This window comes from Pseudorca crassidens, chromosome 1 (genome assembly GCF_039906515.1).
Source record: "Pseudorca crassidens isolate mPseCra1 chromosome 1, mPseCra1.hap1, whole genome shotgun sequence".
Lineage (NCBI taxonomy): Eukaryota > Metazoa > Chordata > Mammalia > Artiodactyla > Delphinidae > Pseudorca > Pseudorca crassidens.
In genome coordinates, this window is record NC_090296.1 from 33,211,598 (window position 1) to 33,236,572 (window position 24,975).

The window sequence follows — 24,975 nt, forward strand, 5'->3', positions numbered from 1 at the left end:
CTTTTCTCAGAATGACTAATTGTCCAACATTTTGCCCCATTTGCTTTATCATTTGGGCTTATGCTCTCTTGTTTTCTATCTACACTACACAAATACACATATTTGTGTATATCTTTTTTTCTGTACCATTTAAGAGTAAATTGCATACATTGTAACTCTTTATACTTAGATACTTCCGTGTGTATTTCTGATGATAAAGGATATTTTCTTATATAATCACAGTAAAGTTATCAACTTCAGTAAATTTAACATTGATATTTTTTTCTACTCTCTCTTGCATATTCTAATTTGTCAATTGCCCAAGAATGTCTTTCAGGGCATTTTTCCTTTTCCAGGAAGGATCCAGCCTAAGATCATATGTTGCACCTAGTTTTATCTCTTTAGTCTCCTTTAATCTGAGACATTTTCTCTGCCTTTGACTTTGTGACATTGATATCTCTGAAGAATATATTTCCTTCCCTGCGCCTTTCTTGTTTTATAACAGAGTGGTCCTTCCTTTTGGATTTGTCTGATGTGTTCTTAGATGATGCATTCTTGGATGGAATACTACATAGGTGATGCTCCTCAGGCTATCACATCTAGAGGCACAGGATGAACATCTGCTGCTCACTGGTGGTGTGAATTCTGGATTATATATTGGATATTGTAAATGTTATCTTGTGGATACTATGGATTCTATTATATTCCTCCAAAGAGTGTTGATTTTTTGCTTTGCTTTACATAACTGGATTTGGCTCAAACTGCAAACTCTGTCTTCTGGGCAGCTGCCTAAATCTCAGTTTAGTTCTTTTACATGCTGTCTAGAGTCTGCCCAAGAAAGCATGGTTCAGGGCTTAGCCAGAGACTTGGGCAGTTTATACATAGAATTTGGGGCTGAGTTTCTCTGTCTCTCTCCTTTCTAAGATTCTCCCCTCACTTTCCAGGGGCTGGGTAGCTTGAACTCTGTCCTCCAATTCCTTAGGCCAGAAAGACTGTCTTCTATCAGTTAGTTACCCCATAGGCACTGACTGCTAAAAGCAGTAAAAATAGGAACTAAAAGTAGTAAAAATAGGTTCCAAGTGTAGACTCCCTTCCAGAATTTGCCTCCTTTAGGTCACTCACTCTCCAATGTCTTCAGATAGTGGTTTCCAAAATTCTGTCCAAAGTTTACAGTTATCTGTACAGAGGCTGGTCTGGTAGGAACATTCTGCCCACACTGAAAGCAGAATACCAGTGACATTAATTTTGATCATCTGATCAAGGTATTGTCCGATTTCTTCATTTAGTTACTTTTTTTTCCCTTGTAACTAATAAGCAAATCAAAATATACCCCCTAGATTTAACATTCATTGATGATTCTGGCCTGAGCCAATTTTTACTATGAAGGTTGCAAAGATGATTGTCCAACTCCAACTGCTTGCACATTTACCAACTGGCATTTAGCTTCTGCTGGAACCAAATGCCCTCCCTTCTCCTTTTATCTTTCTCCCATGTGGATGTGCCCATTGATTCCCATTTTTTCAATGATTTACGCTTTATTGCTGTTCTTAATTATCTTGGTGCACAAACTGTCTGAGATCTGGCCAAGAGAAGCCCCTTCAAGCTGGTTCCTATATCCTGTGACATGTTTCCATCTTCTTTGAGCACTAGATGTTCCAAGCTCATTTTATCCTTACCCTGTCCTGTCCTAGAATCAGCCATTTCTCTGAAGAGCCCTGATATGCTCATTGCTAGTGGGGTGTCTTTACTTCTTGGCCCTCTCTGCACACAGAACTAAGACATACATACATGTATACATAGACACACATGTATATGCACACATACACATATACGTTTTAGAAATCATGATTCCAAGAGCTCCGATTCCAACCCATCCCTGTAGGGGTTCTTTCTTGCTTTCCCTCATTCCCTATTTGCATGTCCCTTCTTCCTCAGTGAGGGCTCTGGTTCCACCAACAGCGACACATTTACTCATTTGCTCAATCTTGTAACGTATCTAAACTAGTTTCAGAACTGTTTTGCCCACACCATTACAAAAAGCAAAGCCTATTAAAAAGAGTTCAGTACTGTTTATGCTTCTTCCCCAACTCTACTCACCACTAAAGGTATATAGTCAAATACTACATTCATAAGTTACTTGAATTAGTTTTTTCTGCATCCCCTTCAGTGTAACTGTGTTATTCATTTGAAGTATAGTTCATCTGTTTCAGTTAGCTCCCCCATCCTTTGCTGATTTCATTTTATATTTTGAATATGGAAAATATTAACATATTTCCCAAAGTTAAAACTATATCAAAAAGCCATGCCCGGGGAAGTGTCATGCCCTCCCAAAACCCTTCTACCTTATCCCACCCATGCCCTCACTCCTACAAGTAATCAACTTTGTTTTCTAGCTGATCCTTCATATGTTTCCTTTTTGTAAAGATAGGCAAATATATACACGTATACTTGTTTCCCCTTCTTTTTTACACAAAACATAATATATGATGTACAATAACTTATTTTTGCTTTTTTTTTCCCCGCTTAACAGTATTTCCTGGAAATCTCTCCATATTGGTTCACAGAGATCTGATTCCTTATTCTATTTCACAGCTACATAGAACTCCATTACATGGACACACCACACTACACTCAACCAATCTGCATGACTGGACATTGAAGGGTTTTTACAATGATAAACAATGCTGCGCTATTAGTCTTGTGCATATGTATTTTCATATTGGAGCTGATTCATCAGAACAGATTCCTAGAAGTGCGATTTTGGGGTTGAAGGGTAAATTCTCCACTACAGGGGCTGTACCACTATGCACACCCACAGCAATAGATGAGAGTGCCTGTTTCTTCACAGCTTTGCCAACAGAGTATACTGCCAAGGTTTTGAATTTTTGCCTATCTGACAGGTGAGAAATGGCATCTCAGTGGAATTTTGATTTGATCTAAAGTCCACAGGCTTTAGACTGCTGACTGCTGAAAGGCTCCATGGCACAAAAAGGGTTAAGAACTTCTGCCCTAGACCTCCATCAAATGAGCTTTAAAATAACCAGGGTAATAATATAATAAACACTCCCTTGTGCCACATGTCACAACCCACTAGCTTTCTCAAATGAATGAAGTGTTCACCAGAACCTGAGAAAGTTTTAGCACTAAATAAGGCCACTGATACATACTGAATTATTCAATCATTGGTGATCACCTAAAATGCAAATGTTTTGCACTGCCCAGAAAACCTTGGAGCTACTTACCATCAGTAGAATGCACATGGGAGCTGCCAATCTGGTCCACCAGCAACATGAAAACAAAGCCCAGTACGAGGGAAACACCGATGTAGGCATGGAGCTGTGTGTGGTCATGGCTGTGCTCATGTTCATGGGCAACCGGTATTTCTGCTTTGTCTGACGCAATCACATTCTGTGTTTGACTCGCTTGGTGGTGTTTCCCTAGAGCAGAATGAACCATAAAGAGAAAATGTGTTTTCCCCCTCAAAACATCTTCATGTAGAAGCTTCCATTCTTTTGTATTTCAAGCTCTACAGATTTTACTGCAAAGACATTCACTTCCTGTGTTATAATCTAGCCAATCATAAACTCCCTTAACTTAAAGTTCATGATAAAAAAACTCCCAAGGGTCCTCTGCTTTTGGCATGCAGAGCTTTTAACTGCCTATTATTCCCAAAACCTAGGAAGTGGAAGCAAATCACCAAGAAAGCAGTCATATTCCCAAGGGATAGCATCCCCAAATCTTCCTTTCGGGCTAGAGAAATTCACACCAATCTCACCAGAAACTACAGTAAGGTTTATTTTGATGAAAATAGGCAAATGAAGAACAGTAACAGTGAAAATAATTACAATCAAATTTATCTAGTTTTACACTTAGGTTGATATAAAAATTGCAAATAAAGGGCAAACTGAGTATAAAACACTTTTAGCTTTAAAAATCTCAGGGGACAATCACTAATTAGAAACCAAAAGGGCAGAGCAGTTTAAAAGAGACATTTCCTTCTAGAAAGATGACTGTTCTAGAAAGATGACTGTTCTAGAAATATGATTGTCAGGATACTCTGAATTACAGTAAATGACACCTGGCTAAGTAATACTGCTAGTTTATTATACTCACGTATTTGACACTCAAAACATAAACACTTCAAGGCCAGAATCCTGATCTTTGCTGTGTTTCATAAATACAGGCTAACATACTAAACACATTTCTTGCTTGTAATTAGATTAAGCATTTTAATCTTTGACCAAAGAAATTACATAAGTCTGTTGCAATGTTTTAGAGCCTGCCTTAATTCTTTAAAAGTCATTTTTGAGAAGCACAAAGCACATACCATCTTAAGATAATAAAAACTCATGTATTTTTCTAATTCTTGAAAGATTTTTTGTTTATTTACACACCTTTTTTTTAACTTTTAAAAAATGTGGTAAAATACACATTACATAAAATTTACTTACCATTTTAACCATTTTTAAGCATACAATTCTGTGGCTTTAAGTACACTCACATCATTCTACAACCATCATCCATCTCTAAAACTTTTTCACCTTCCCAAAGTAATTTTTTAATCTTAAGATTTTTTTTCCCTAATAGTGATTGCATTTACTTGTTTTAAAATGTCTAAATCTCTCTCTTTTTTTTTAAATCAACTTTATTGAGGTATAACTCACAAATGTAAAAACTCTAGTAACTACCACCAAGGTCAAGATATGGAACAGTACTTTAAAATATCAGAAAAGTTGTCTTGTGCGTCCCTGGAGTCAATATGTCACTCTTGGTCCCAAGCAGGCACTGAAGAGCTTTTTGTCCCCAGAGTTTTCCCTGGTCTAGGATTTCATATAAATGGAATTATGCAATATATCCTCTTTTGCATAAGGATTCTTTTGTTCAGCATAACATTTTGAGATTTATCTAAGCTTTGCATGTAGTTTGGTCCTCTTTTTTGTTGAGTAGTGTTCCATTGTATGGACATATCACAACTTGTTTATCCGTTCAGCTGTTGATAGCCATTTAGGTAATTTCCAATTTTGGTCCATTATAAATAAAGCTGCTATGAGCATTCAGGTGCAAGTCTTTCTGTAGATACACATTTTCTTTTCCCTTGGGTAAATACCTAGGATCAGAACTGACAGGTGTATGTATGTTTAACGTTATAAAAAAGAACTGTCAAACTGTTCTCTGAAGTGGCTGTACCATTTTACAAACCCAACAGCAATGTTTGAGAGTACTAGTTGCTCCATTCCATTGTCAACATTTGATATTGTGAGGCTTTAAATTTTTAACCATTTTTACATAGGTGATCATGTCATCTGCAAACAGATAGTTTTACTTCTTGCCAATCTTTACGCCTTTTCTTTCTTTTTCTGGCCTTACTTCAGACTTGCGTCTGGCCAAGACCCCAAGTACAATGTTAAGTACAAGTGGTTGAGAGGAGACAGCCATGTTTTGTTCCCAGTGTTAGGCATCTTACCTGTAGGTTTTTCAAATATACCCTTTCTCAGTAAGGAAGTTCTTTCCTAGTTTGCTGAGAATTAGGAGTTTAATTCTGTCAAATGTTTATGCTTTTCTGTACCTGTTAAGGATGATCAAATGGTTTTTCTACTTTATTCGATTAAGATAATAAATTAAAATGGTTTTTGGATATTAATCCAACCCCTGATTTGCATTCCTAGGATAGACTCCAATTGGTCAAAATGTATTATCCTGTCTATATATTGCTGTATTCAATTTGCTAATATTTGGTAAAGCACTGTGCCAACTACATTCATGAGGGATATCTGTCTGCAATATTTTTTCTTGTAACATCTCTGTTTGAGTTACACTGGCATCTTAAAATGAGACGGAGTGCTCCTCCAAGAGACAGGCAGAAAAAAACTTCCTCCAGCCCCCCAATTTCCATTTTATTAATTTAAACAAGTTCTACGAGTATCAGCAGTTAATGTTAATGGTGCTAATGTTAAGCAGTTTTTGAAATTGCTGACATGAGACTTATGACAATGTTTTTTAAACTTTTAAGGACATGATCCCTAGTAAAAAATAAATTTTACATCATGATCTAGTAAACATACACATAGATGAAAAACTAAATAAAAATTTGCAAAAAATAATACTTATCCTTACAATGGTTACAACACACTATTCTATTTCTTCATCTGTCTTGTCCCTCCTTTGTGCTCTTCTTAAATGCCAGTCACAAGTCCAACTTATTAAATTTATTTCAAGATCCAGAGTTGCTACCTTCAGTTTGGAAGCACTGCTGGAGGTAAAGAGAGACTTTCAGAGGAAGAAATGGATGGTTTTGGAATAAAAGGTATTTCCTGGAAATCAGAAGCCTACGCTGCAGTGATCAATTAAAGAGAACTGAACGCTAGACAGGTCTAGGAGGAAAAGGTGGGCAGACAGAATGTGCCTACCCTGTCCTTCATGCAAGCAAAATTATTGTTAGCAGTAAGGATTTTAAGCTAGAGAACTTACTGAAAGCTCAGAGATGAAAAATAATTAAGTTTATGAGAGAAGCAATCTAAGAATTTTGATCAGTAGTGTTGGACAATTAAAATGTAGCCTCATGGTAAAAGGAGGGTGTTCAGTTTGTGAAAAATCATTGAGCTATATACTGCCAATATGTGTACTTTCTTGTATGTATGACGTATACTTTTTTGTATGCAATATTTCAATAAAAAGTTAATAAACTCAAAATGCAGTACCCTGATGACCAATACTGAGATGGCAGAACTCACTACTTTTCAAGTAGGTCTTTGTGTGCTGGGAGAATAGCTTAGCATGGCCTCAAGAATGTAAAATAAATAAACGAAGTAAAACAATTGACTTTCTCTAAAGACAAGGCAATTTTTGGTATGCTTCTGTTTTAACATACAAAACCAATTCTTCATATTTATAGATGTAAAGAAACTACACATGTGAAGTCAGTCATAGAATTTTGCTAACTACAATTTTCAACACTATTTAGAAAGATGCTATTGGAAAGGATTTGAATGATTATCTTTTCATAAGGTACCCACTAAATATTTAACAAAACGGGCTCCTGTCTCTGCCTCTGCTTAGACTCTGCAGGAGTTAATGAATCCATGGGCCTTCCATGCTGCTTCTCCTGGATAACACCTTGTCTTTCAAAACTCAGCTCATAAGTCCCTTCCTCCTTGAGATTTTCTGTGTCCTCCTCTAGTCATGTACACACAGAGTAGTAGTACGTGTCTACCATAGATTTTATATGACTATAACATAATTCAGACAGCAGCAAACTGCAGGACAGAGGCTCATGCCTAGCTCTGTAAATAAAATTTGCACTGGAACACAGCCATGCTCATTTGTTCATGGACTGTCTGTGGTTGCTTTCATGCTATGACAGCAGAGTTGAGTAACTGCAACAGAAACCATATGGCCCACAAAGCCTAAAATATTTACTATCTGGCCCTTTACAGAAAAAGTTTGCCAACCCCTGCTGTCACTGACTGTTAATTTATTCATTTTCCATCAGCTGTGAATTCTCGAAGGCAGGGCTATATTGTGTATCTATGAACGGATAACAATCAATATAAGGCCATAAATTGAGTAGATACTCAACAAATTGATGTTGAAGGCAAAAAAATGGCCTTCACTTCTATATTTTTTTTATGTGGCATTTCATCTCAAAAGTTATGCAATTAATTACTTCCTAAGCAAAAAGATTTTTTTAAATGGAAATAAAATACAATCTTTTAGTTGTATGTTTTAAGGTAATTATGCACATGCTTCTTTATAAATCCAGACTTAATAGGTAACAGATGTACATGCTAAATTAGGTGAAAGGTCATGCTAAAGCGAGCTTAGGTACAAAGGTGGGTTAACACCTTATTAAAGGGTGTTAGTCATACTATTATTTGTGAACAGTTGCATAATAATTTTTAAAGATAATTAATTTTCAGGTGTCCATAGTTCTGAAACTAAATGTCAAGCCTAATTACAACTTTCAAAGGGTGGCCGAAATTATTTCCCTTCATAAGGTATAACTATATCAGAATTTTTAAATTTAAATGAGTATAAGATCCTTCTATATCTTATCCTAACAATGCTTTCTTTATCTAAATAATTTTGGAACTCTTGGTACAGCATTCAGAGTCACGTTTATGAATCACAATAAAACTGTCATATTTTCTAGTATCACCAGCTTTTGATCTAAAATAATATTGAATAAACAGGTCACCTATCTTATCAAACAGATTGGCATTGAATAAGCTGTACATTTCTCTAAACCTAAACTACTTTCAAGGAAAATTCTGCTGCCACTGATGATTCTCATCTAAGTGTGCTGCATACTCTGGAGGTAAATTAAAGAAAGAGTTCCAACATTTTTTGAGCATTCACTGATACAAGTACATAATTTCCTGATGTTCCCATTTTGAAGGCGTTAACACCTAATTTTATGTAAAATTGTGGCAAATAAGCAAAATGTCAGCAACATTATTTTATATATATATATATACGTGTTCACATACATATATATATGGCTTGAAATAAGTGTGCTGTTGATTGAAGCTTTCCATAAAAGACCTGAATACTTATACTTAAGTGGAATTTAACTTTATATAAAAACATGAAATATTTACTGGATTATATACAATGAATGGTAGGCATTATTGGTTTTATTTGCAAGCATTAGCCAAAACAAAACAAAAAAAACTTTTCAAAGTGAGTGATAATCCCATGATCTTATTAGTACATAAACAGATTAGTAATGGTATCCAGATATTCAGTATTAACACATCCATCCTTCCTTCTACTCTAGGACATGAAACTCAACCTAGCAAAAACTGAGATCTCAAAACCCAGCTATTTACTATTTACAGTAGCCAAGACATGGAAACAACCTACATGTCCATCAACAGATGAATGGATAAAGAAGATGTAGTGTATATATACAATGGAATACTACTCAGCCATAAAAAGAATGAAATAATGCCATTTGTAGCAACATGGATGACCTAGAGAGTATCATACTAAGTGAAGTGAGCCAGAAAGAGAAAGACAAATACCATATGATATCACTTACATGTGGAATCTACAATATGACACAAATGAACTTATCTACGAAACAGAAACAGACTCACAGACATAGAGAACAGATTTGTGGTTGCCAAGGTGGAGGGGGGTGGGCAAGGGATGGATTGGGAGTTTGGGATTAGCAGATGCAAACTACTATAAATAGAATGGATAAACAACAAGGTCCTCCTGTATAGCACAGGGAACTATATTCAATATCCTATAATAAACTATAATGGAAAAGAATATGAAAAAGAATGTATATATATGTATAACTGAATCACTCTGCCGCACAGCAGAAATTAACATCACATTGTAAATCAACTATACTTCAATAAAATAAAATTTTTTTAAAAACCAAGCTATTTAATTAAAATACATTACGTTGTGGACATGTGTTACTCATTCTCAAAAGAACTTTCAGGTTGTTATCGTTGTGTCTGTTTTACTCAGGGCACTGGTTGGTAATTCACATGCTGAGACATGTTCCACATCACATTCCCCACTGCAGAGTATATAAACCCAGTATTATCATTGGATATTGCTCATCAGACATATATTTCTCGTGCCACTAACAGAGTGTTCAGCAAATCATTATGGGCTTAATTCTTTCCCTAGATATTCATATAGGAGTCCTTCCAGTAAGTTCCATCAGTATAGTATGTAGCCTTTCTATGACACAGACACATACGTTAAATTTAATATAATAGAATCAATTTACCCTTTGAACAGATTTGTTGGAACTTCTTCTTCAGATTAACATGTACAAAGAACAAAGCATTCTAAGATTCAAACCTTCAGGTAATTTGTTTTTTTTGTTGTTTTTTTTGAGGTGATCCCCAGTTTTCAGTTTTGTATTTTTGGCCTTCACTGGTTGTTTTAAATTTCTTAACTTCTACTCACACCTTATAACCTTCACAGATTTTTACTATATACTTATCTTTTTCTGGCAAAGACAGACAGTTCTTTACACTTGACGTGTTTTCAGTAATAGGGTGGTGTAGCTCTTAATAATGATGCATTCTGTTTCTGATGTAAAACAGAAAACTGACCATAGTCAAATGTATAAAGCTGACATTTTAAAGGGATGTTAGTGAATCTTTTATCAAAATACTACCGTGTTTCTGAAAGACAAGAATCTCATTACAAGGTAGGAAACAGATTTCTTTAGCAGATAAATAGTGTTTTGGTAATGTGAAATTCCTTACAAAGTCCACCATGTAGCAGAGTGTCATTAAAAGTGTAGGCTTCACAGAAACTAACACATCATTGTAAAGCAATTATACTCCAATAAAGATGTTAAGAAAAAAAAAAAAGTGTAGTCTTCCAAGTAAGACAGGCTGTGTTTCAAATCCTGGTCCTGACGCTTACTGGCTGAGTTCCTTGGGCAAATTATTTAACCTCTTTGTGGCTCAAAAGCCTCATCTACAAAATAGTATCCACCTCAGAGGGTTGCTGTGATGATCAGGCAATATATTCACACAATACCTGGTATGTGGTTAAGTGCTCACTGAATGTTTAGGAACACAGTTGCACATTAGATGGAATTAATTTGGGAGATTTATTTTTAAACATCTTATATGAAATAGTTGGCCTGATTATCTGGTCAGATACAATACTGAACAATAAAACAATGCTGGGGGTGAAGGGAGAGGAAGGGGCAGGGAAAAAGCAGAGACGAGACATTTTAGCAGACAGAATAAGAGGTAGATGAGATAGGTTGTATTAGTCCAGGATCATCCATGTTTCAGAATCCTGAAAGTAAAGTATAACAAGAGCCTTAAAGAGCTCCATTTTTATTAATGAATGATAGGATAAAAGTTAATTAAATATAATAGCAGATTTAACCCTCTACTTTAAATGCAGAGCAAAATGACAGAGAAAGCCATAAAATGATAACTGTATCTCTCTAAAGAACCTGACACACGGCATTCTTGGAGAAATAAGTGGGATAATCTATACTGAACTATTTCTGACCACAACAGTTTCAATGATCATCCAGTTATGAGCACATCACATTTATATTTAGGTCTTTGACCAAGAGTCTGCCTTCCTAAACATATCAATTCTCATGTTCCAAAGAATTATGGTGGTTTCAAACATTAGCTCCACAGTAAACAAGGACTGCAGTACTCAATAAACTATGTTCTCAAAACTTCTGTTTCTAGGGCTTCCCTGGTGGTGCAGTGGTTGAGAGTCCGCCTGCCGATGCAGGGGACACGGGTTCGTGCCCCAGTCTGGGAAGATCCCACGGGCTTGGGCCCGTGAGCCATGGCCGCTGAGCCTGTGCTCCGCAACAGGGGAGGCCACAACAGTGAGAGGCCTGCGTACCGCAAAAAAAAAAAAAAAACCTTCTGTTTCTATAGAAAGATGGTTTTCTCACATGAACGCTAATAATCATCTAAGGCCAGTGAGTTTAGAGCTATAAACACAGAAGAGTATGTGAGAGGTTCCTTTTTACATTAATTCGTATTTAATAATGCTTATTAAAGTGTCAGAGCACTTAGTTAACATGGTACACTGAGCTCTGAAAAAATACGTTAATTATCATAATTATAAGGTTCACAGAAGAACTAAACCATAGCCTGTAGTTACATGTAAATAAACTCCTTTTTCAAAGTTTGGAGAAAAGTTGGTTTGATGTACAATAAAGAAAGAGTGGAAAAGGGTGGAGGGAGAAAAAGATAAAGTAGCAGAAACTAAAGTGATGTGACTTATCAGTATAGAGAGAGATGAGGAAAATTTGGAGATAGCTTAGTTTAAAACTAACATCATGGTCGAGCTACCTCAAAATTTAATAAAGTGGAATATTAACATTTTACTTTTTAAAAAGAATGATGGGAGGGCTTCCCTGGTGGCGCAGTGGTTAGGAGTCCGCCTGCCAATGCAGGGGACATGGGTTCGAGCCCTGCTGCGGGAAGATCCCACATGCCGTGGAGCGACTGAGCCCATGTGCCACAACTACTGAAGCCCGCACGCCTAGAGCCCGTGCTCCGCAAGGAGAGAGGCCACCGCAATGGGAGGCCTGTGCGCCGTAACCAAGAGTAGCCCTCGCTCACCACAACTGGAGAAAGCCCGCACGCGGCAAAGAAGACCCAATGCAGACAAAAATAAATAAATAAAATAAATTAAAAAAAAAATAAAAAGAATGATGGGGACTTCTGGTGCTGGCCAAGGTGGAGTAAACCCACTATAGTCTCAATCACACATTGATTATGACAAAAACTCTGGACAAAACACACAAAATACAACTACCTGAAGACTATTAAGAGCAAACAATAGCAAGAGGAGAGAGGGCAGCAAAAACTTCAAAAGAAACCCTGTCCTTCTAGCAGAGGACCAGGAAGAGGGACTGCTGAGAGGTGTTGGTGTGGAGGGAAGCCCTCCCCTTTTTTTTCCTTTTACTCTCCCTCTCTTTTCTTTCCCAGCCCTGCCTTGAAGGCAGCCCCAGCTGCAGAACTTCATGGCAGTACCAACAGCAGTTAAAAACCCAAGAAATACACCATCTTTCTGGCCACAGTATCTAGGAAAAAGGGCCCCAGTGGTCTGAAGAGTATGGGGGGAAAACAGGTTATTCTGTTCTCTCTTTTCTCCTGCCACTTTGCCCTGACAGCAGCTCAAGCTACATGGAGCTTATCAAATTTCTAAATACTAGAATATCGGAAACTGACATTTTTAAAGTAACATTTACAATTGCACAACAATATGAAATATTTAGGTATAAATCTAACAAAATATTTGCAGATCTGTATGCTAAAAACTACAATACTGATGAAAGAAATCAAAGAAGACCTAAATAAATGGAGAAATATATTGTGTTCATGGATTGGAAGGCACAATATTCTCAAAATGTCAACTCTCCCCAAATTAATCTATAGATTCAATTCGATATCAATCAGGATCCCAGCATGATTTTTTTTGTAGATACTGACAAGCTGACTCTAAATTTTTATAGAAAGGCAAAGGAACTAGTTTAACCAAAACAATTTTGAAAAATAAGAACAAAGTTAGAAGGACTTCACAATCTAATTTCAAAATCTGCTATAAAGATATAGTCATCAAGAAGACAAATGTAGTATTGGCAAAGGACAGACAAATAGATCAATGGAACAGAACAGAGAATCCAGAAATAGACCAACACAAACATGGTCAATTGATTTTTGACAAAGGTGCAAAGACAATTCAATAGAGATAGTCTTTTCAACAAACGGTGTTGGAACTATTGGACATCCATCCATATGCAAAAAATGAAGGACTTCCCTGGTGGTGCAGTAGTTAAGAATCTGCCTGCCAATGCAGGGGACACGGGTTCGAGCCCTGGCCCAGGAAGATCCCACATGCTGCAGAGCAACTAAGCCTGTGTGCCACAACTACTGAGCCTGTGCGCTCTAGAGTTCATGAGCCACAACTGCTGAAGCCAGTGCACCTAGAGCCCATGCTCCTCAATAAGAGAAGCCACCGCAATGAGAAGCCCGTGCACCGCAACAGAGTAGCCCCCGCTCACGCAACTAGAGAAAGCCCGCGTGCAGCAACAAAGACCCAATGCAGCCAAAAATAAAAAATATAAATAAATTTATTTTTAAAAAAATGAACCTTTACATTGTGTTCAAAATTAACTCAAGATGGATCATAGACCTAAGTATAAAACCTAAAATTATAAAACTTCTAGAGGAAAACAAAAGAGAAAATCTTTGTGAACTTGGGTTTAGCAAAAGGTTTTAAAATATGACACCAAAAGCACAATTCATGAAAGAAAGAACTGATAAATTCACTTCATCAAAATTAAAAACTACTCTGTGAAAGATACTGTTAAGAGAATGAAGCCACAGACTAGGAGAAAATATTCGCAAATCACATATCTCAGTAAAGGACTTGTATCCAGAATACATGAAGAACTCTCCAAATTCAATAATAAGAAAACTCAATTTAAAATATGGACAAATGATTGGATACCATCAAAGAAGATACAGCAATGGCAATCAAGCACATGAAAAGATGTTCAACGTCATTTGCCATTAGGAAACTGCAAATTAAAAACCACATTGAGATACCACTATCCACCTAATAGAGTGACTAATGAAAAGATGTTCAACGTCATTTGCTATTAGGAAATTGCAAATCAAAACCACATTGAGATACCACTACCCACCTATTAGAGTGACTAAAATAAAAAACTAAAACAAAATAGACAACATCAAGTGTTGGGAAGGGAATCAACTGGAACTCTCACACGTTACTGAGGGGAACACAAAATGGTACAGGCACTTTGGAAACAAGTTTGGCAATTTCTTATGAAGGTAAACACACACTTACCATATAACCCAGCAATTCCACCTGTCAAAAGAAATAAAAATTCATGTTCGCACAAAGACCTGTACACAAATGCTTATAGTGACTTTACTGATAATCACCAACACTGGAAAAAACCCATGTCTTTCAACTGGTGAAGGAATAAACAAACTATGGTTCATCCAAACAATGGTTCATCCAAACAATGGCATACTACTCAGAAATAAAAAGGTACAAACCACTGATGCACAGAACAACATGATGACTCTCAACCTCATTATGCTAACTGAAAGAAGTCAGACCCAAAGGCTACAAGATTACATGTATATGACATTCAGAAAAGGCAAAACTATAGAGAGAGAGAAGAGATCAGAGGTTGCCCAAGGTTGGGGGAAAGGTTTGACTACAAAAGGGGATGAAGGTGATGGGACTGTTCTGCGTTTTGACTTTATGCATTTGGCAAAATGCAGTCATTCATGCCAAAAAGAGTGAATGTAAAATATATAAATGAAAATACATTTTTTTTTTTTTGGTACGCAGGCCTCTCACTGTTGTGGCCCTTCCCGTTGCGGAGCACAGGCTCCGGACGTGCAGGCTCAGCGGCCACGGCTCATGGGCCCAGCCGCTCCGCGGCATGTGGGATCTTCCCAGACCGGGGCACAAACCCATGTCCCCTGCATCAGCAGGAGGACTCTCAACCACTGCGCCACCAGGGAAAATAATTTTTAAAGTTTTTTTTTCTTGTTTTTGGCAAGGCTCGGTGGCTTGTGGGATCTTAGTTCCCCGACCAGGGATAGAACCCACACGCCCTGCAGTGAAAGCACGGAGTCTTAACCACTGGACCGCCAGGGAAGTCCCTTAAAAGATTTTTTAATGATGGCTTAGGGCAGGAGAATAATCTATGGTGAAAAGGTTAAAGAGACCAGAACGCTTATTTTTGAAAAAACAGGTTTATACAGCACATACATTTTCAAATGAATCCACAAAATTATTTTAGAACAAAACCAGGAAAACTATTAAAATAAAGGAAAGCAACCCAACACATAGTAGCTACATTTAACTTTAAAACTATACCTGAAATATGGTATGTAAATTATGTCATAAACTGTTATTGAAAAACAAACAAAAACTAAACCTGAAGCAGTTCTTTCCTCTACCCCAGTGTTTCCCAAACTTGTCTATTAAGAATCATTTGGGGCTTCCCTGGTGGCGCAGTGGTTGAGAGTCCGCCTGCCGATGCAGGGGACATGGGTTCCTGCCCCGGTCCGGGAGGATCCCACGTGCCGTGGAGTGGCTGGGCCCGTAAGCCATAGCGGCTGAGCCTGCGCGTCCGGAGCCTGTGCTCCGCAACGGGAGAGGCCACAACAGTGAGAGGCCCGCGTACCGCAAAAAAAAAAAAAAAAAAAAAAAGAATCATTTGACAACTTGTTAAAATTAGACATTCCCAGGTCCCTTCCCTGGAAATTCTGATTCAGTAGTCTAGGTTGGGGGCCAGGAAACTACATTTTTAAAATGCACCCCTCCCTCAAGGAACTTTTATTATCAGGCAAGTTTAGGAAATAACTGCCACCCACAATTCTTAGCACAAAGACGAGCAAAACAAATTTTAATTGTCTATTTAATCATAGTCTGAATGTTTCCTAGGATATCAGGATAGTAATGATCACATGCAGAAAAATTCAAGATGATCCACTAGAATATGAAAGGACTTTAAACCTCATATTCCAAAATTTTCTATTTAAGGAGTGTGTTTTATAATGTATAGAGTAAATCAGTACAATAGCACGTGTGTATCTTTTTTCCCAATAGAATATATGATCAGAAAAGGGTGAAAACCACTGCTCTGAGGCTCCTGATTTATTATTTTTTTCCCCTAAGGCTGACCAATTCTCAGCTTCTGTCCTATTTTGCAATAAAATCTCCACAATCCTCACACTTTACCATTATGCCCATATTCATACCCTAGGCATAAGAGCATCATCAATCTGGATAAAAGACACAGTTCTTCTCCTCTACTGAGACCTGAAAGACTACTTATTATACTATAACTAGTAAGAAATTTGGAAGGTGTTTACCTCTTTATACTATTCTTAAAGTCCAACAGACTCTTGGCATTTGAAGATTCAGTTCACCAATTTAACATTTGTGGTTTCAGTCCTTCACAGGTATCTGTGAAGTTTCATGACAAGTAGGAATCTGATTTTGCTGAATCACAAATTTGAATCAAGTATGCCTTCTAGCTGGTGTGAAGGACCAAATCATTTAACAGATGAGTGAACCAAGCTGACACTGCTCAGCATTTTCTCTTATACAGCTATACTGTTCTCTGCTTGTCAGGAAAGGTCTCTTTAATTTTTTAGTTATCCTTTACTACAGAGGTCCTCACTACAAAGCTTACTATAAAGGGTCCTTTAATCCAAATGTGTTTATCTATATATTTTTTTCAATTAAAAAACACTAAAAGGGGCTTCCCTGGTGGCGCAGTGGTTGAGAGTCCGCCTGCCGATGCAGGGGACACGGGGTCATGCCCTGGTCCGGGAAGATCCCACATACCGCGGAGCGGCTTGGGCCCGTGAACCATGGCCACTGAGCCTGCACGTCTGGAGCCTGTGCTCCACAACGGGAGAAGCCACAACAGTGAGAGGCCCGCGTACCGCAAAAAAAAAAAAAAAAAAAAAACACTAAAAATACAATCATTATCATGTAGGATCTTGGAAGTTTTTGCACGGACATTAAAAAATGACTGTCATACTTATAAAGCCCAGAATTCATGCATTATTGCAAATAAATCTTAAGTGGTATTCATGGATTGAGGCATTCAATCACAAACTGCTATTGATGTGTTTATTGTCAAAGACGTCAAAAGATGTTTTGGCATATATTCTATGGCGAACCTGAACTGTGTTCAGAAAAAAATACCACTAAGCTTCTCCTTTCAGCCCTCCACATCAATAACGTATCTCAAAGGCCTGTCTCTCTTTCTCACCCTCAAGAAAATCTTCATAAAGTGCATGTACTCCTTCAGGCACGATGACAGCAAGGGCAGTTCCACAGAGAAGGCCAGCACCCAAAACAGTCACCAGCTTTAGTCGCTCCTGGAAAGAAAACATAAGCTGTTGAAAAGACTGATGAATGAACGGGGTAAAGTTTCTGAAGTACCTGCAATGAAGACTGTGAGCTGCTTATCTGTGAGGCCAAAATCTACAATGGCCACTGAACATGAAAAAGCGTCAGCTTCATGAATAATAATGCCAATTAAAACAAGGAGATGCCATTTTTAAGTTTACCAGATTGGCAATGATGTGGGAAAACTTGTCTACTACCCACAATAGGGAGAAATGAGCATACTTGTCTAACACTGGAAGAAATGTGAATTGCTGCAACCTACCTGGACCCCAATTTGGCAATTTAGATTTAAAGCCTCAAAAATGTGAATTCTTTGATCCAGCGATTTCACTTCTAGAAATTTATCCTAAGAAAGAAAGAACTATGCAAAGATGACCACTGCACATATTAAGAATGCAAACCTGAAAATAACCTAAATGTCCACGAAAGGAGACTAGCTAATAAACTTTAATACTTCATCACAGTAGCCCAAGACTCAGTAATTAAAAGTTATGATACAGGTCTATTCATGGATATAGAAAGTCATGATGTACTGTTATGAGGAAAAAGCTGGTGGCCAACAATATGCATTGATAATCTCGTAATTCTTTTGAAAAGGTACACATACAAGTAGAACAAGTATAAATTACACATTAACAAATTTTTTACTTTATAGATTATAAACATAATGTGTGATATATAATTTACAACACATTTTTTAAATTTTATTTTTAAATTTATTTATTATTATTATTATTTTTTTGCTGTGTTGGGTCTTGGTTGCTGCATGCAGGCTTTCTCTAGTTGCAGCAAGTGGGGGCTACTCTTTGTTGCAGTGTGCGGGCTTCTCATTGCGGTGGCTTCTCTTGTTGCAGAGCATGGGCTCTAGGTGTGTGGGCTTCAGTAGTTGCAGCACGCGGGCTCAGTAGTTGTGGCTCGCGGGCTCTAGAGCGCAGGCTCAGTAGTTGTGGCACATGGGCTTAGTTGCTCCGTGGCATGTGGGATCTTCCCGGACCAGGGATCGAACCCATGTCCCCTGCATTGGCAGGCAGATTCTTAACCACTGTGCCACCAGGAAAGTCCCTACAACACATTTTTAATTTATCTGCAATGAACATCTATTACTCATACAATGAAAAAACGTATTCAGTTTAAATTTATTTATTTTTGGCTGCGTTGGGTCTTCGTTGCTGCACACGGGCTTTCTCTATTTGCACCGAGTGAGGGCTACTCTTCGTTGCGGTGCGCACGCTTCTCACTGCAGTGGCTTCTCTTGTTGCAGAGCATGGGCTCTAGGCGCACGGGCTTCAGTAGTTGTGGCACACAGGCTCAGTAGTTGTGGCTCGCGGGCTCTAGAGCACAGGCTCAGTAGTTGTGGTGCATGGGCTTAGCTGCTCCGCGGCATGTGGGATCTTCCCAGACGAGGGATCGAACCCGTGTCCCCTGCATTGGCAGGCGGATTGTTAACCACTGCACCACCAGTGAAGTCCCCATATTCAGTTTAATGCTTACATGTCCTATAGCTTTTTAAAAAACACTTGACTAAGATTGACATACTAGAGCTATAGATATTTACTGCATACAACTTTATGTGTTTGGAAATAAGTATACATCTGTGAAACCATCATCACAATCAATGCCATAAATGATCTATGGTTTTAATCCACTTAATCCCAGTATTTTCTTTTCACTCAGGTTTCTTTAAGAGACAGTATCCTGACATACAAGATATAAAAGATTAAGTTTCAAAATTTCTTGAAGCAGTGATGTACCTTATATGGCTTCCTGAAGTCTTAGCGGTATGAAAAATGATCTTTAAAACTACAGGAAGGTGGACTTCCCTGGTGGCGCAGTGGTTAGGAATCCGCCTGCCAATGCAGGGGACACAGGTTTTAGCCCTGGTCCGGGAAGATCCCACATGCCATGGAGCAACTAAGCCCGTGAGCCACAACTACTGAGGCCCGTGCACCTAGAGCCTGGGCTCCGCAACAAGAGAAGACACGCAATGAGAAGTCCGCACACCACAAGGAAGAATACTCCCTGCTCGCCACAACTAGAGAAAGCCCGTGCACAGCAACGAAGACCCAACGCAGCCAAAAATAAAATAAAAATAAAAAAACCCACAAGAGGGCATTTATGTTGCTTAGGACAAAGTTTTAACAATTTAATAGTATATCATGTACTTAACTTTTCTGTTTTAGTTTCTTTTATGAGGTTAGCAAAAATAACAATGGTTGTATTAGTTCTGATATACTACTGAACTTGCAACTGTGAAGCTGTGGGAATATATATGTACAAGTACTGCCTCTATAGGAAAATGGGTTTTTAGCTGAAAGGCTGGTTGAAACATTACCCACTCCTTGTTTGGGAACAAAGAAGGGATCTATACCTATTGTGTATCTATTGAAAATGGCGGAACTACATTTGCAGTGTCAGCACCAGCTAATACTTGCCCTATAGCAAGAGGGAAATCCCCTTAGCACCTAGGCCAGGTCACCCCTTCATACATTCAGGACAGCCATTAACTACTTATAAACTGAGAGTGTTCTGAATGCATCCAGTGGTTGGGGCACTGGCTTGGGAGGCAGAACTGACTCCATGTTCAAATTAGTTAACAAGTTAGCACCTCAACTCTTCTTATTTTTTAATTAATTAATTAATCAATTAATTTTTCGGCTGCGTTGGGTCTTCGTTGCTGTGCGCAGGCTTTCTCTAGTTGCAGTGAGCAGGAACTACTCTTTGTTGCGGTGCGTGGGCTTCTCATTGCGGTGGCTTCTCCTGTTGGGGATCACGGGCTCTAGGCGTGCAGGCTTCAGTAGTTGTGGCACGTGGGCTCAGTAGTTGTGGCTCACTGGCTCTAGAGCGCAGGCTTAGTAGTTGTGGCGCACAGGCTTAGCTACTCCGTGGCATGTGGGATCTCCCTGGACCAGGGCTTGAACCCGTGTCCTCTGCATTGACAGGTGGATTCCTAACCACTGTGCCACTGGGGAAGTCCCTCAACTTTTCTTCTGTAAAATAATATTTCTACAGGTCTTGTGAAGATAGAGGAGTCAATAGGAGAAAGTGGCCAAAGCGTTTTGGAAAAATGACACCAGACAACTGGCGTTACTATTTTAATGCTCAATACTGAGCTATTCTAAGAGTCTTTGTCTTTTCCAAGTTACTAAACTCACTGAAGTACTGCTAATCACAGCATTCATTTGAGACAAACTGTCAGAGCATGGAGAACACAAGATGGAAAAACAGCTCTATTCTGTGTAGAAGGTGGCATGGTAATTAGTCTTTTCATCATTCTCTCTAAACAATTCATAAAAGTCACCTTTGTTTAAAAAAAATCATGAATGTCAAGTTTTACTGCTAAGGAAGGACAAAAATGAGGGTAAAACTGAACTGGACTGCGCATACCATTTCATCTGAAGGTCTCGGTTTCAGAACTCCACAATGCAAACTGATGAATAAATTACTAGGAAAGAAAATTGTCCTGTCAGCATTTTGACTATGCTCTACTCTGGGAAATGGAAATGAAAGATACCCCAGATTTGCAAATTAAGGGAAGATGAGAAGAGAGGAAAGGGATGTATGTACCGAAAAGAGAAAGAGCTAATTGCCCTCAAGAATTACTTGGGTTACCAGTAACCCAAGTTACACCTATAACCCAGTTACAGGTGTTACTCCCAAGAGCACTCCCCAATAAACTTCCTGCATGCAAATCTTCTCAGAGTCTGTTTTCTGGGGAACCCAACCTAAGACACTCACATCATACACAAAAGTTAATTCTTGATGGGTTATACACCTAAATATAAAACCTAAAACGCAAAAGCTGTTAGAAAAAAATGTAGAATATCTTGGCAATCACGGGGTTGGCAAAGATTTCTCAGCAGGGACACAAAAAACACAAACCATTTTAAGAGAAAAAATTCAATATCAGAATTTTAAATGTTTGCTGATCCATTAAGAAAATGAATTAGGCAAGCTGCATACTGGAAGAGAATACCCGCAGTACCTACATCCGTAATGGAAATACATATATCTGTGTAACGCTGCCCACATCAGCCCCCTTCAGGTTGGAGACACCTATTCCCCCAGCTGCTGGGGCTGTTGCCTGCTGATGGCTTGCAGCTGAGTCCCTCTGCGATACTGCCCTTGGGTCAAAGGAACTGGCTAGCCTCAAGTTATAGTCCCTCTCCCAGGGCAGTCCACATCCAGTGACTAGCCCACTTGGTGCTATGTGGAGGGAGGTACAAAGCCTCATCTCCTTGTCTCAATTCAGAATATCTCAGAAGGGGCATCCAGCTTCAGAGCCTTCTGTGGGTTGATCTGAGGCCTCTGGGGCAACTGAATGACAGTTCAACTTCTCCATCTGCTTAATCCTGCTCATTCTTTCACAGGTGTTACTCCCAAGAGCACTCCCCAATAAACTTCCTGCATGCAAATCTTCTCAGAGTCTGTTTTCTGGGGAACCCAACCTAAGACACTGACAAAGCACTTGTATTTGAAATATAAAGAATGAATACAACTCAATAAGAGACAAAATTAAAGTTAAAAAATAAAAACGGGTAAAACACTGAACAGATACTTCACAAAAGATATATGAATGGCCAGAAAGCCCATGAAAAGGTGCTCAACATCATTTAAGCATCATGAAAGTGCAAGTTTAAACTACAGTAAGATACCTCTTCACACCCACTAAAATGGCTAAAATTAAAAAGACTGAGAACACTAAATGATGGTAAGGATATAGAGCAACTGGAACTCTCATACATTGTTGGTGAGAGCATAAAATGGTACAACCACTTTGGAAAACTGGTCATCTCCTATAAGGTTAAACCAGCAATTCCACTTTGGGGTATTTACCAAGAGAAATGAAAGCATATGTCCCCACCAAAATTTGTATAAGAATGCTCATAGAAGCTTTATCCATAATAGCCAGAATCTGAATCAGATGTACAGCAATAGCAGAATGGATAAACAAACTGTGGTACACTTACACAATGGAATACTAATCAGTAACAAAAAGGAAAAAATGACTGCTTCATACAGCAACGTGAATCTCAAAAACATCACCCCAATGTTTGAAAGGCCTTACACAAAGAGAGCATGTACTGAGTCCATTTACATGAAGTTTAAAAGCAGGCCAAACTATCTATGGCAACAGAAATCAGAACAGCGGCTGCTTCTGGCAGGAGGGTTACACAGTGGCAGAAAAGACTAACTGGAAAATGGCACCAGGTTATTTTTTTAGGATGATGGAAGTGTTCTAAATCTTGATTGGGATGTGAGTTACATTTATAAACATTTGTCACATTTCAGCAAACTGTATTAAGATTTGTACCTTTTACTCTATAAAATTATCTGGAGAGTAATTTACTCAGCCAGGACCTCTGAAAGGATTCATTTCAGAACTATTCAATTTTAACAAGGCGTCTTCATGGCAGTTTTTCGAAACCAAGGTCAGAGGTCTATGGAGAATACCAAAAACCACTTTCAAAATGTTTTCTTGGGGAATTCCCTGGTGGCCTAGTGGTTAGGATTCTGGGCTTTCACTGCCATGGCCTGGGTTCAATTCCTGGTTGGGGAACTGAGATCCTGCAAGTTACGTGCTGCGGCCGAAAAAAAAATTCTTTTTTTCTTAATCTAATTTGTCATTCAGATAGTCCTTAAAAATCATTCACCAGAATTTTATGTAAATAACTGCATGCAGAAACCAGCGGTGCTTACAATTGTGGATCAATCCACAAACTCACAAGGCACTTACCAGGTGCTTCATTATATTCTACACTGGAGTCACATGAAGCACTAGATTGAGACAAGTTTTACAAGCAGGAGCAGAAGGCTTTTGAGGCTTGCATACCACAAAATTAAGGTGCTGAAATAGTACCATTTAAGAAAACTGAGGGATACATGCCATCCAGGATAACTATGGACACTACAAAAAACACAAAAGCTTCAAATCTGTAAAGAAAGTAAAAAATAATTCTCCTAAAATGCTGTCTTTTAAATTTTAAGTAATTTAAAATAATCTAATATTTTTAGACATTGTTTCTAAGATGAAATTACTTATAATTGCATTCACGTATTTACATGGACCAGATTTCTGAACATTATCTATCACAACAGATTTTATAAGAATTTCCCAAAGGCCCAAGCTAGAAAACAGTCAAATCTCCATGTGCAGCTAATATCATTACAAAAAAATTATGGTAAATCTTTAAAGTACATAGTCATGAAATTACACTTCTTTGTTAATCATGTATGAACAATTAAATGCTCTCAGCTGAAGGAATGTGAACGGGAGCCTGGTCCAAATTTTTAGAAAGACAGTAAAAATTTTTATTAATCTTTAGACACATACTTTTGAAAGTGTGATACTAGCTACCAAAGTTATCAACATGGAATCCAAGTTTAAGACCTGGAAGAAATTTAAGAAATGATCCTCGCTCTATGAAGATGGAGAATCAAAAGCCAAAAATGAGGGATGATTTGCCCAAGATCACACAGCTAGGCTAGTTAGTGTAGAGGCATGATTAGATTTGACATCATACTCTGCTGCCCTGTGCATTCCAAGACAATGTCCTTCATATGGCACGAGACATAAACCCATTACATAAAATTTACCTCTAAAAAAAAGACAAAATCCAATCACACAACCTCTTTAAATAGTGTGTCAGAAAAATCCCTTAGCAACATCAAGAGGAAAACCAAAATTACAATTAGTTATAATTGTTCTCTGTTGACATTTTCTAAAGGTCTGTGGCAAAATGAGAAATAAGGACAATGTAATGAGCTTTTCATAACATTTTATTTCTTCAATGTAGAGGACTATTCTTTATTCTAAGATTATGTCCTACATACTCTTTTATGTTAAAATGTCCTTTCTTTTAAGAAATGATGGTGACAATAGTTTTTGTTTTTTAGTGTCCTTACTTGCAAAATTAAAGCAGGCAATCCTTTACCAATTCTCCTGAATTTCAAATATATTACTGACCTGTGAAATCCAAAAGCCTGGAAAACCCTGGCCTACAACAGTGTAAGCATGAGATCTGTATTACAATACCATAAAAAAAAGTCAGAAAAAAAAGAATTTGAGAATCTGTAAAAAAGAGATCATTGAGGTAAACTTGAGTAAATCATCTAGTTTTGTAATATTTCCTCTGAGGAAAGGCAGTGTGAGCTAAAATTACTGTATTATGTTTTCAGTCTATTTTGAAATTAAAGCACATTTAATTTACCAAATGAAGTTAAACTTCCTATGTTTAACTAAGTTAACTAAATTGAACAAACTTATGTTTGTTCCTGGAACTCCTTACCCCAAAACTTTAAGTTCTATGAAGGCAGAAACTTTTTTTTTTGTTTGTTTTTTTGCGGTACGCGGGCCTCTCACTGTTGTGGCCTCTCCCGTTGCGGAGCAACAGGCTCCGGACGCGCAGGCTCAGTGGCCATGGCTCACGGGCGCAGCCGCTCCGCGGCATGTGGGATCTTCCGGGACCGGGGCATGAACCCGTGTCCCCTGCATCGGCAGGCGGACTCTCAACCACCGCGCCACCAGGGAAGCCGAAGGCAGAAACTTTTGTT

At 38.2% G+C, this 24,975-nt stretch overlaps 1 protein-coding gene across 2 annotated transcripts in view; it reads right to left on the reverse strand.

The window, feature by feature from the left end:
- Window positions 1-24,975, reverse strand: part of SLC39A9 (solute carrier family 39 member 9) — a 48,977-nt gene that overhangs the window by 10,570 nt on the left and 13,432 nt on the right. Inside the window, exons 2-3 of one of the 2 annotated variants that reach the window (XM_067732246.1) lie at window positions 17,285-17,393; window positions 3,222-3,416 (exon numbers count right to left, since the gene is read on the reverse strand). In XM_067732246.1, coding sequence (XP_067588347.1) covers window positions 3,222-3,416; window positions 17,285-17,393 — 304 coding nt within the window. The remainder of the gene's footprint in view (window positions 1-3,221; window positions 3,417-17,284; window positions 17,394-24,975) is intronic. The other variant, XM_067732254.1, reaches the window with a different exon arrangement.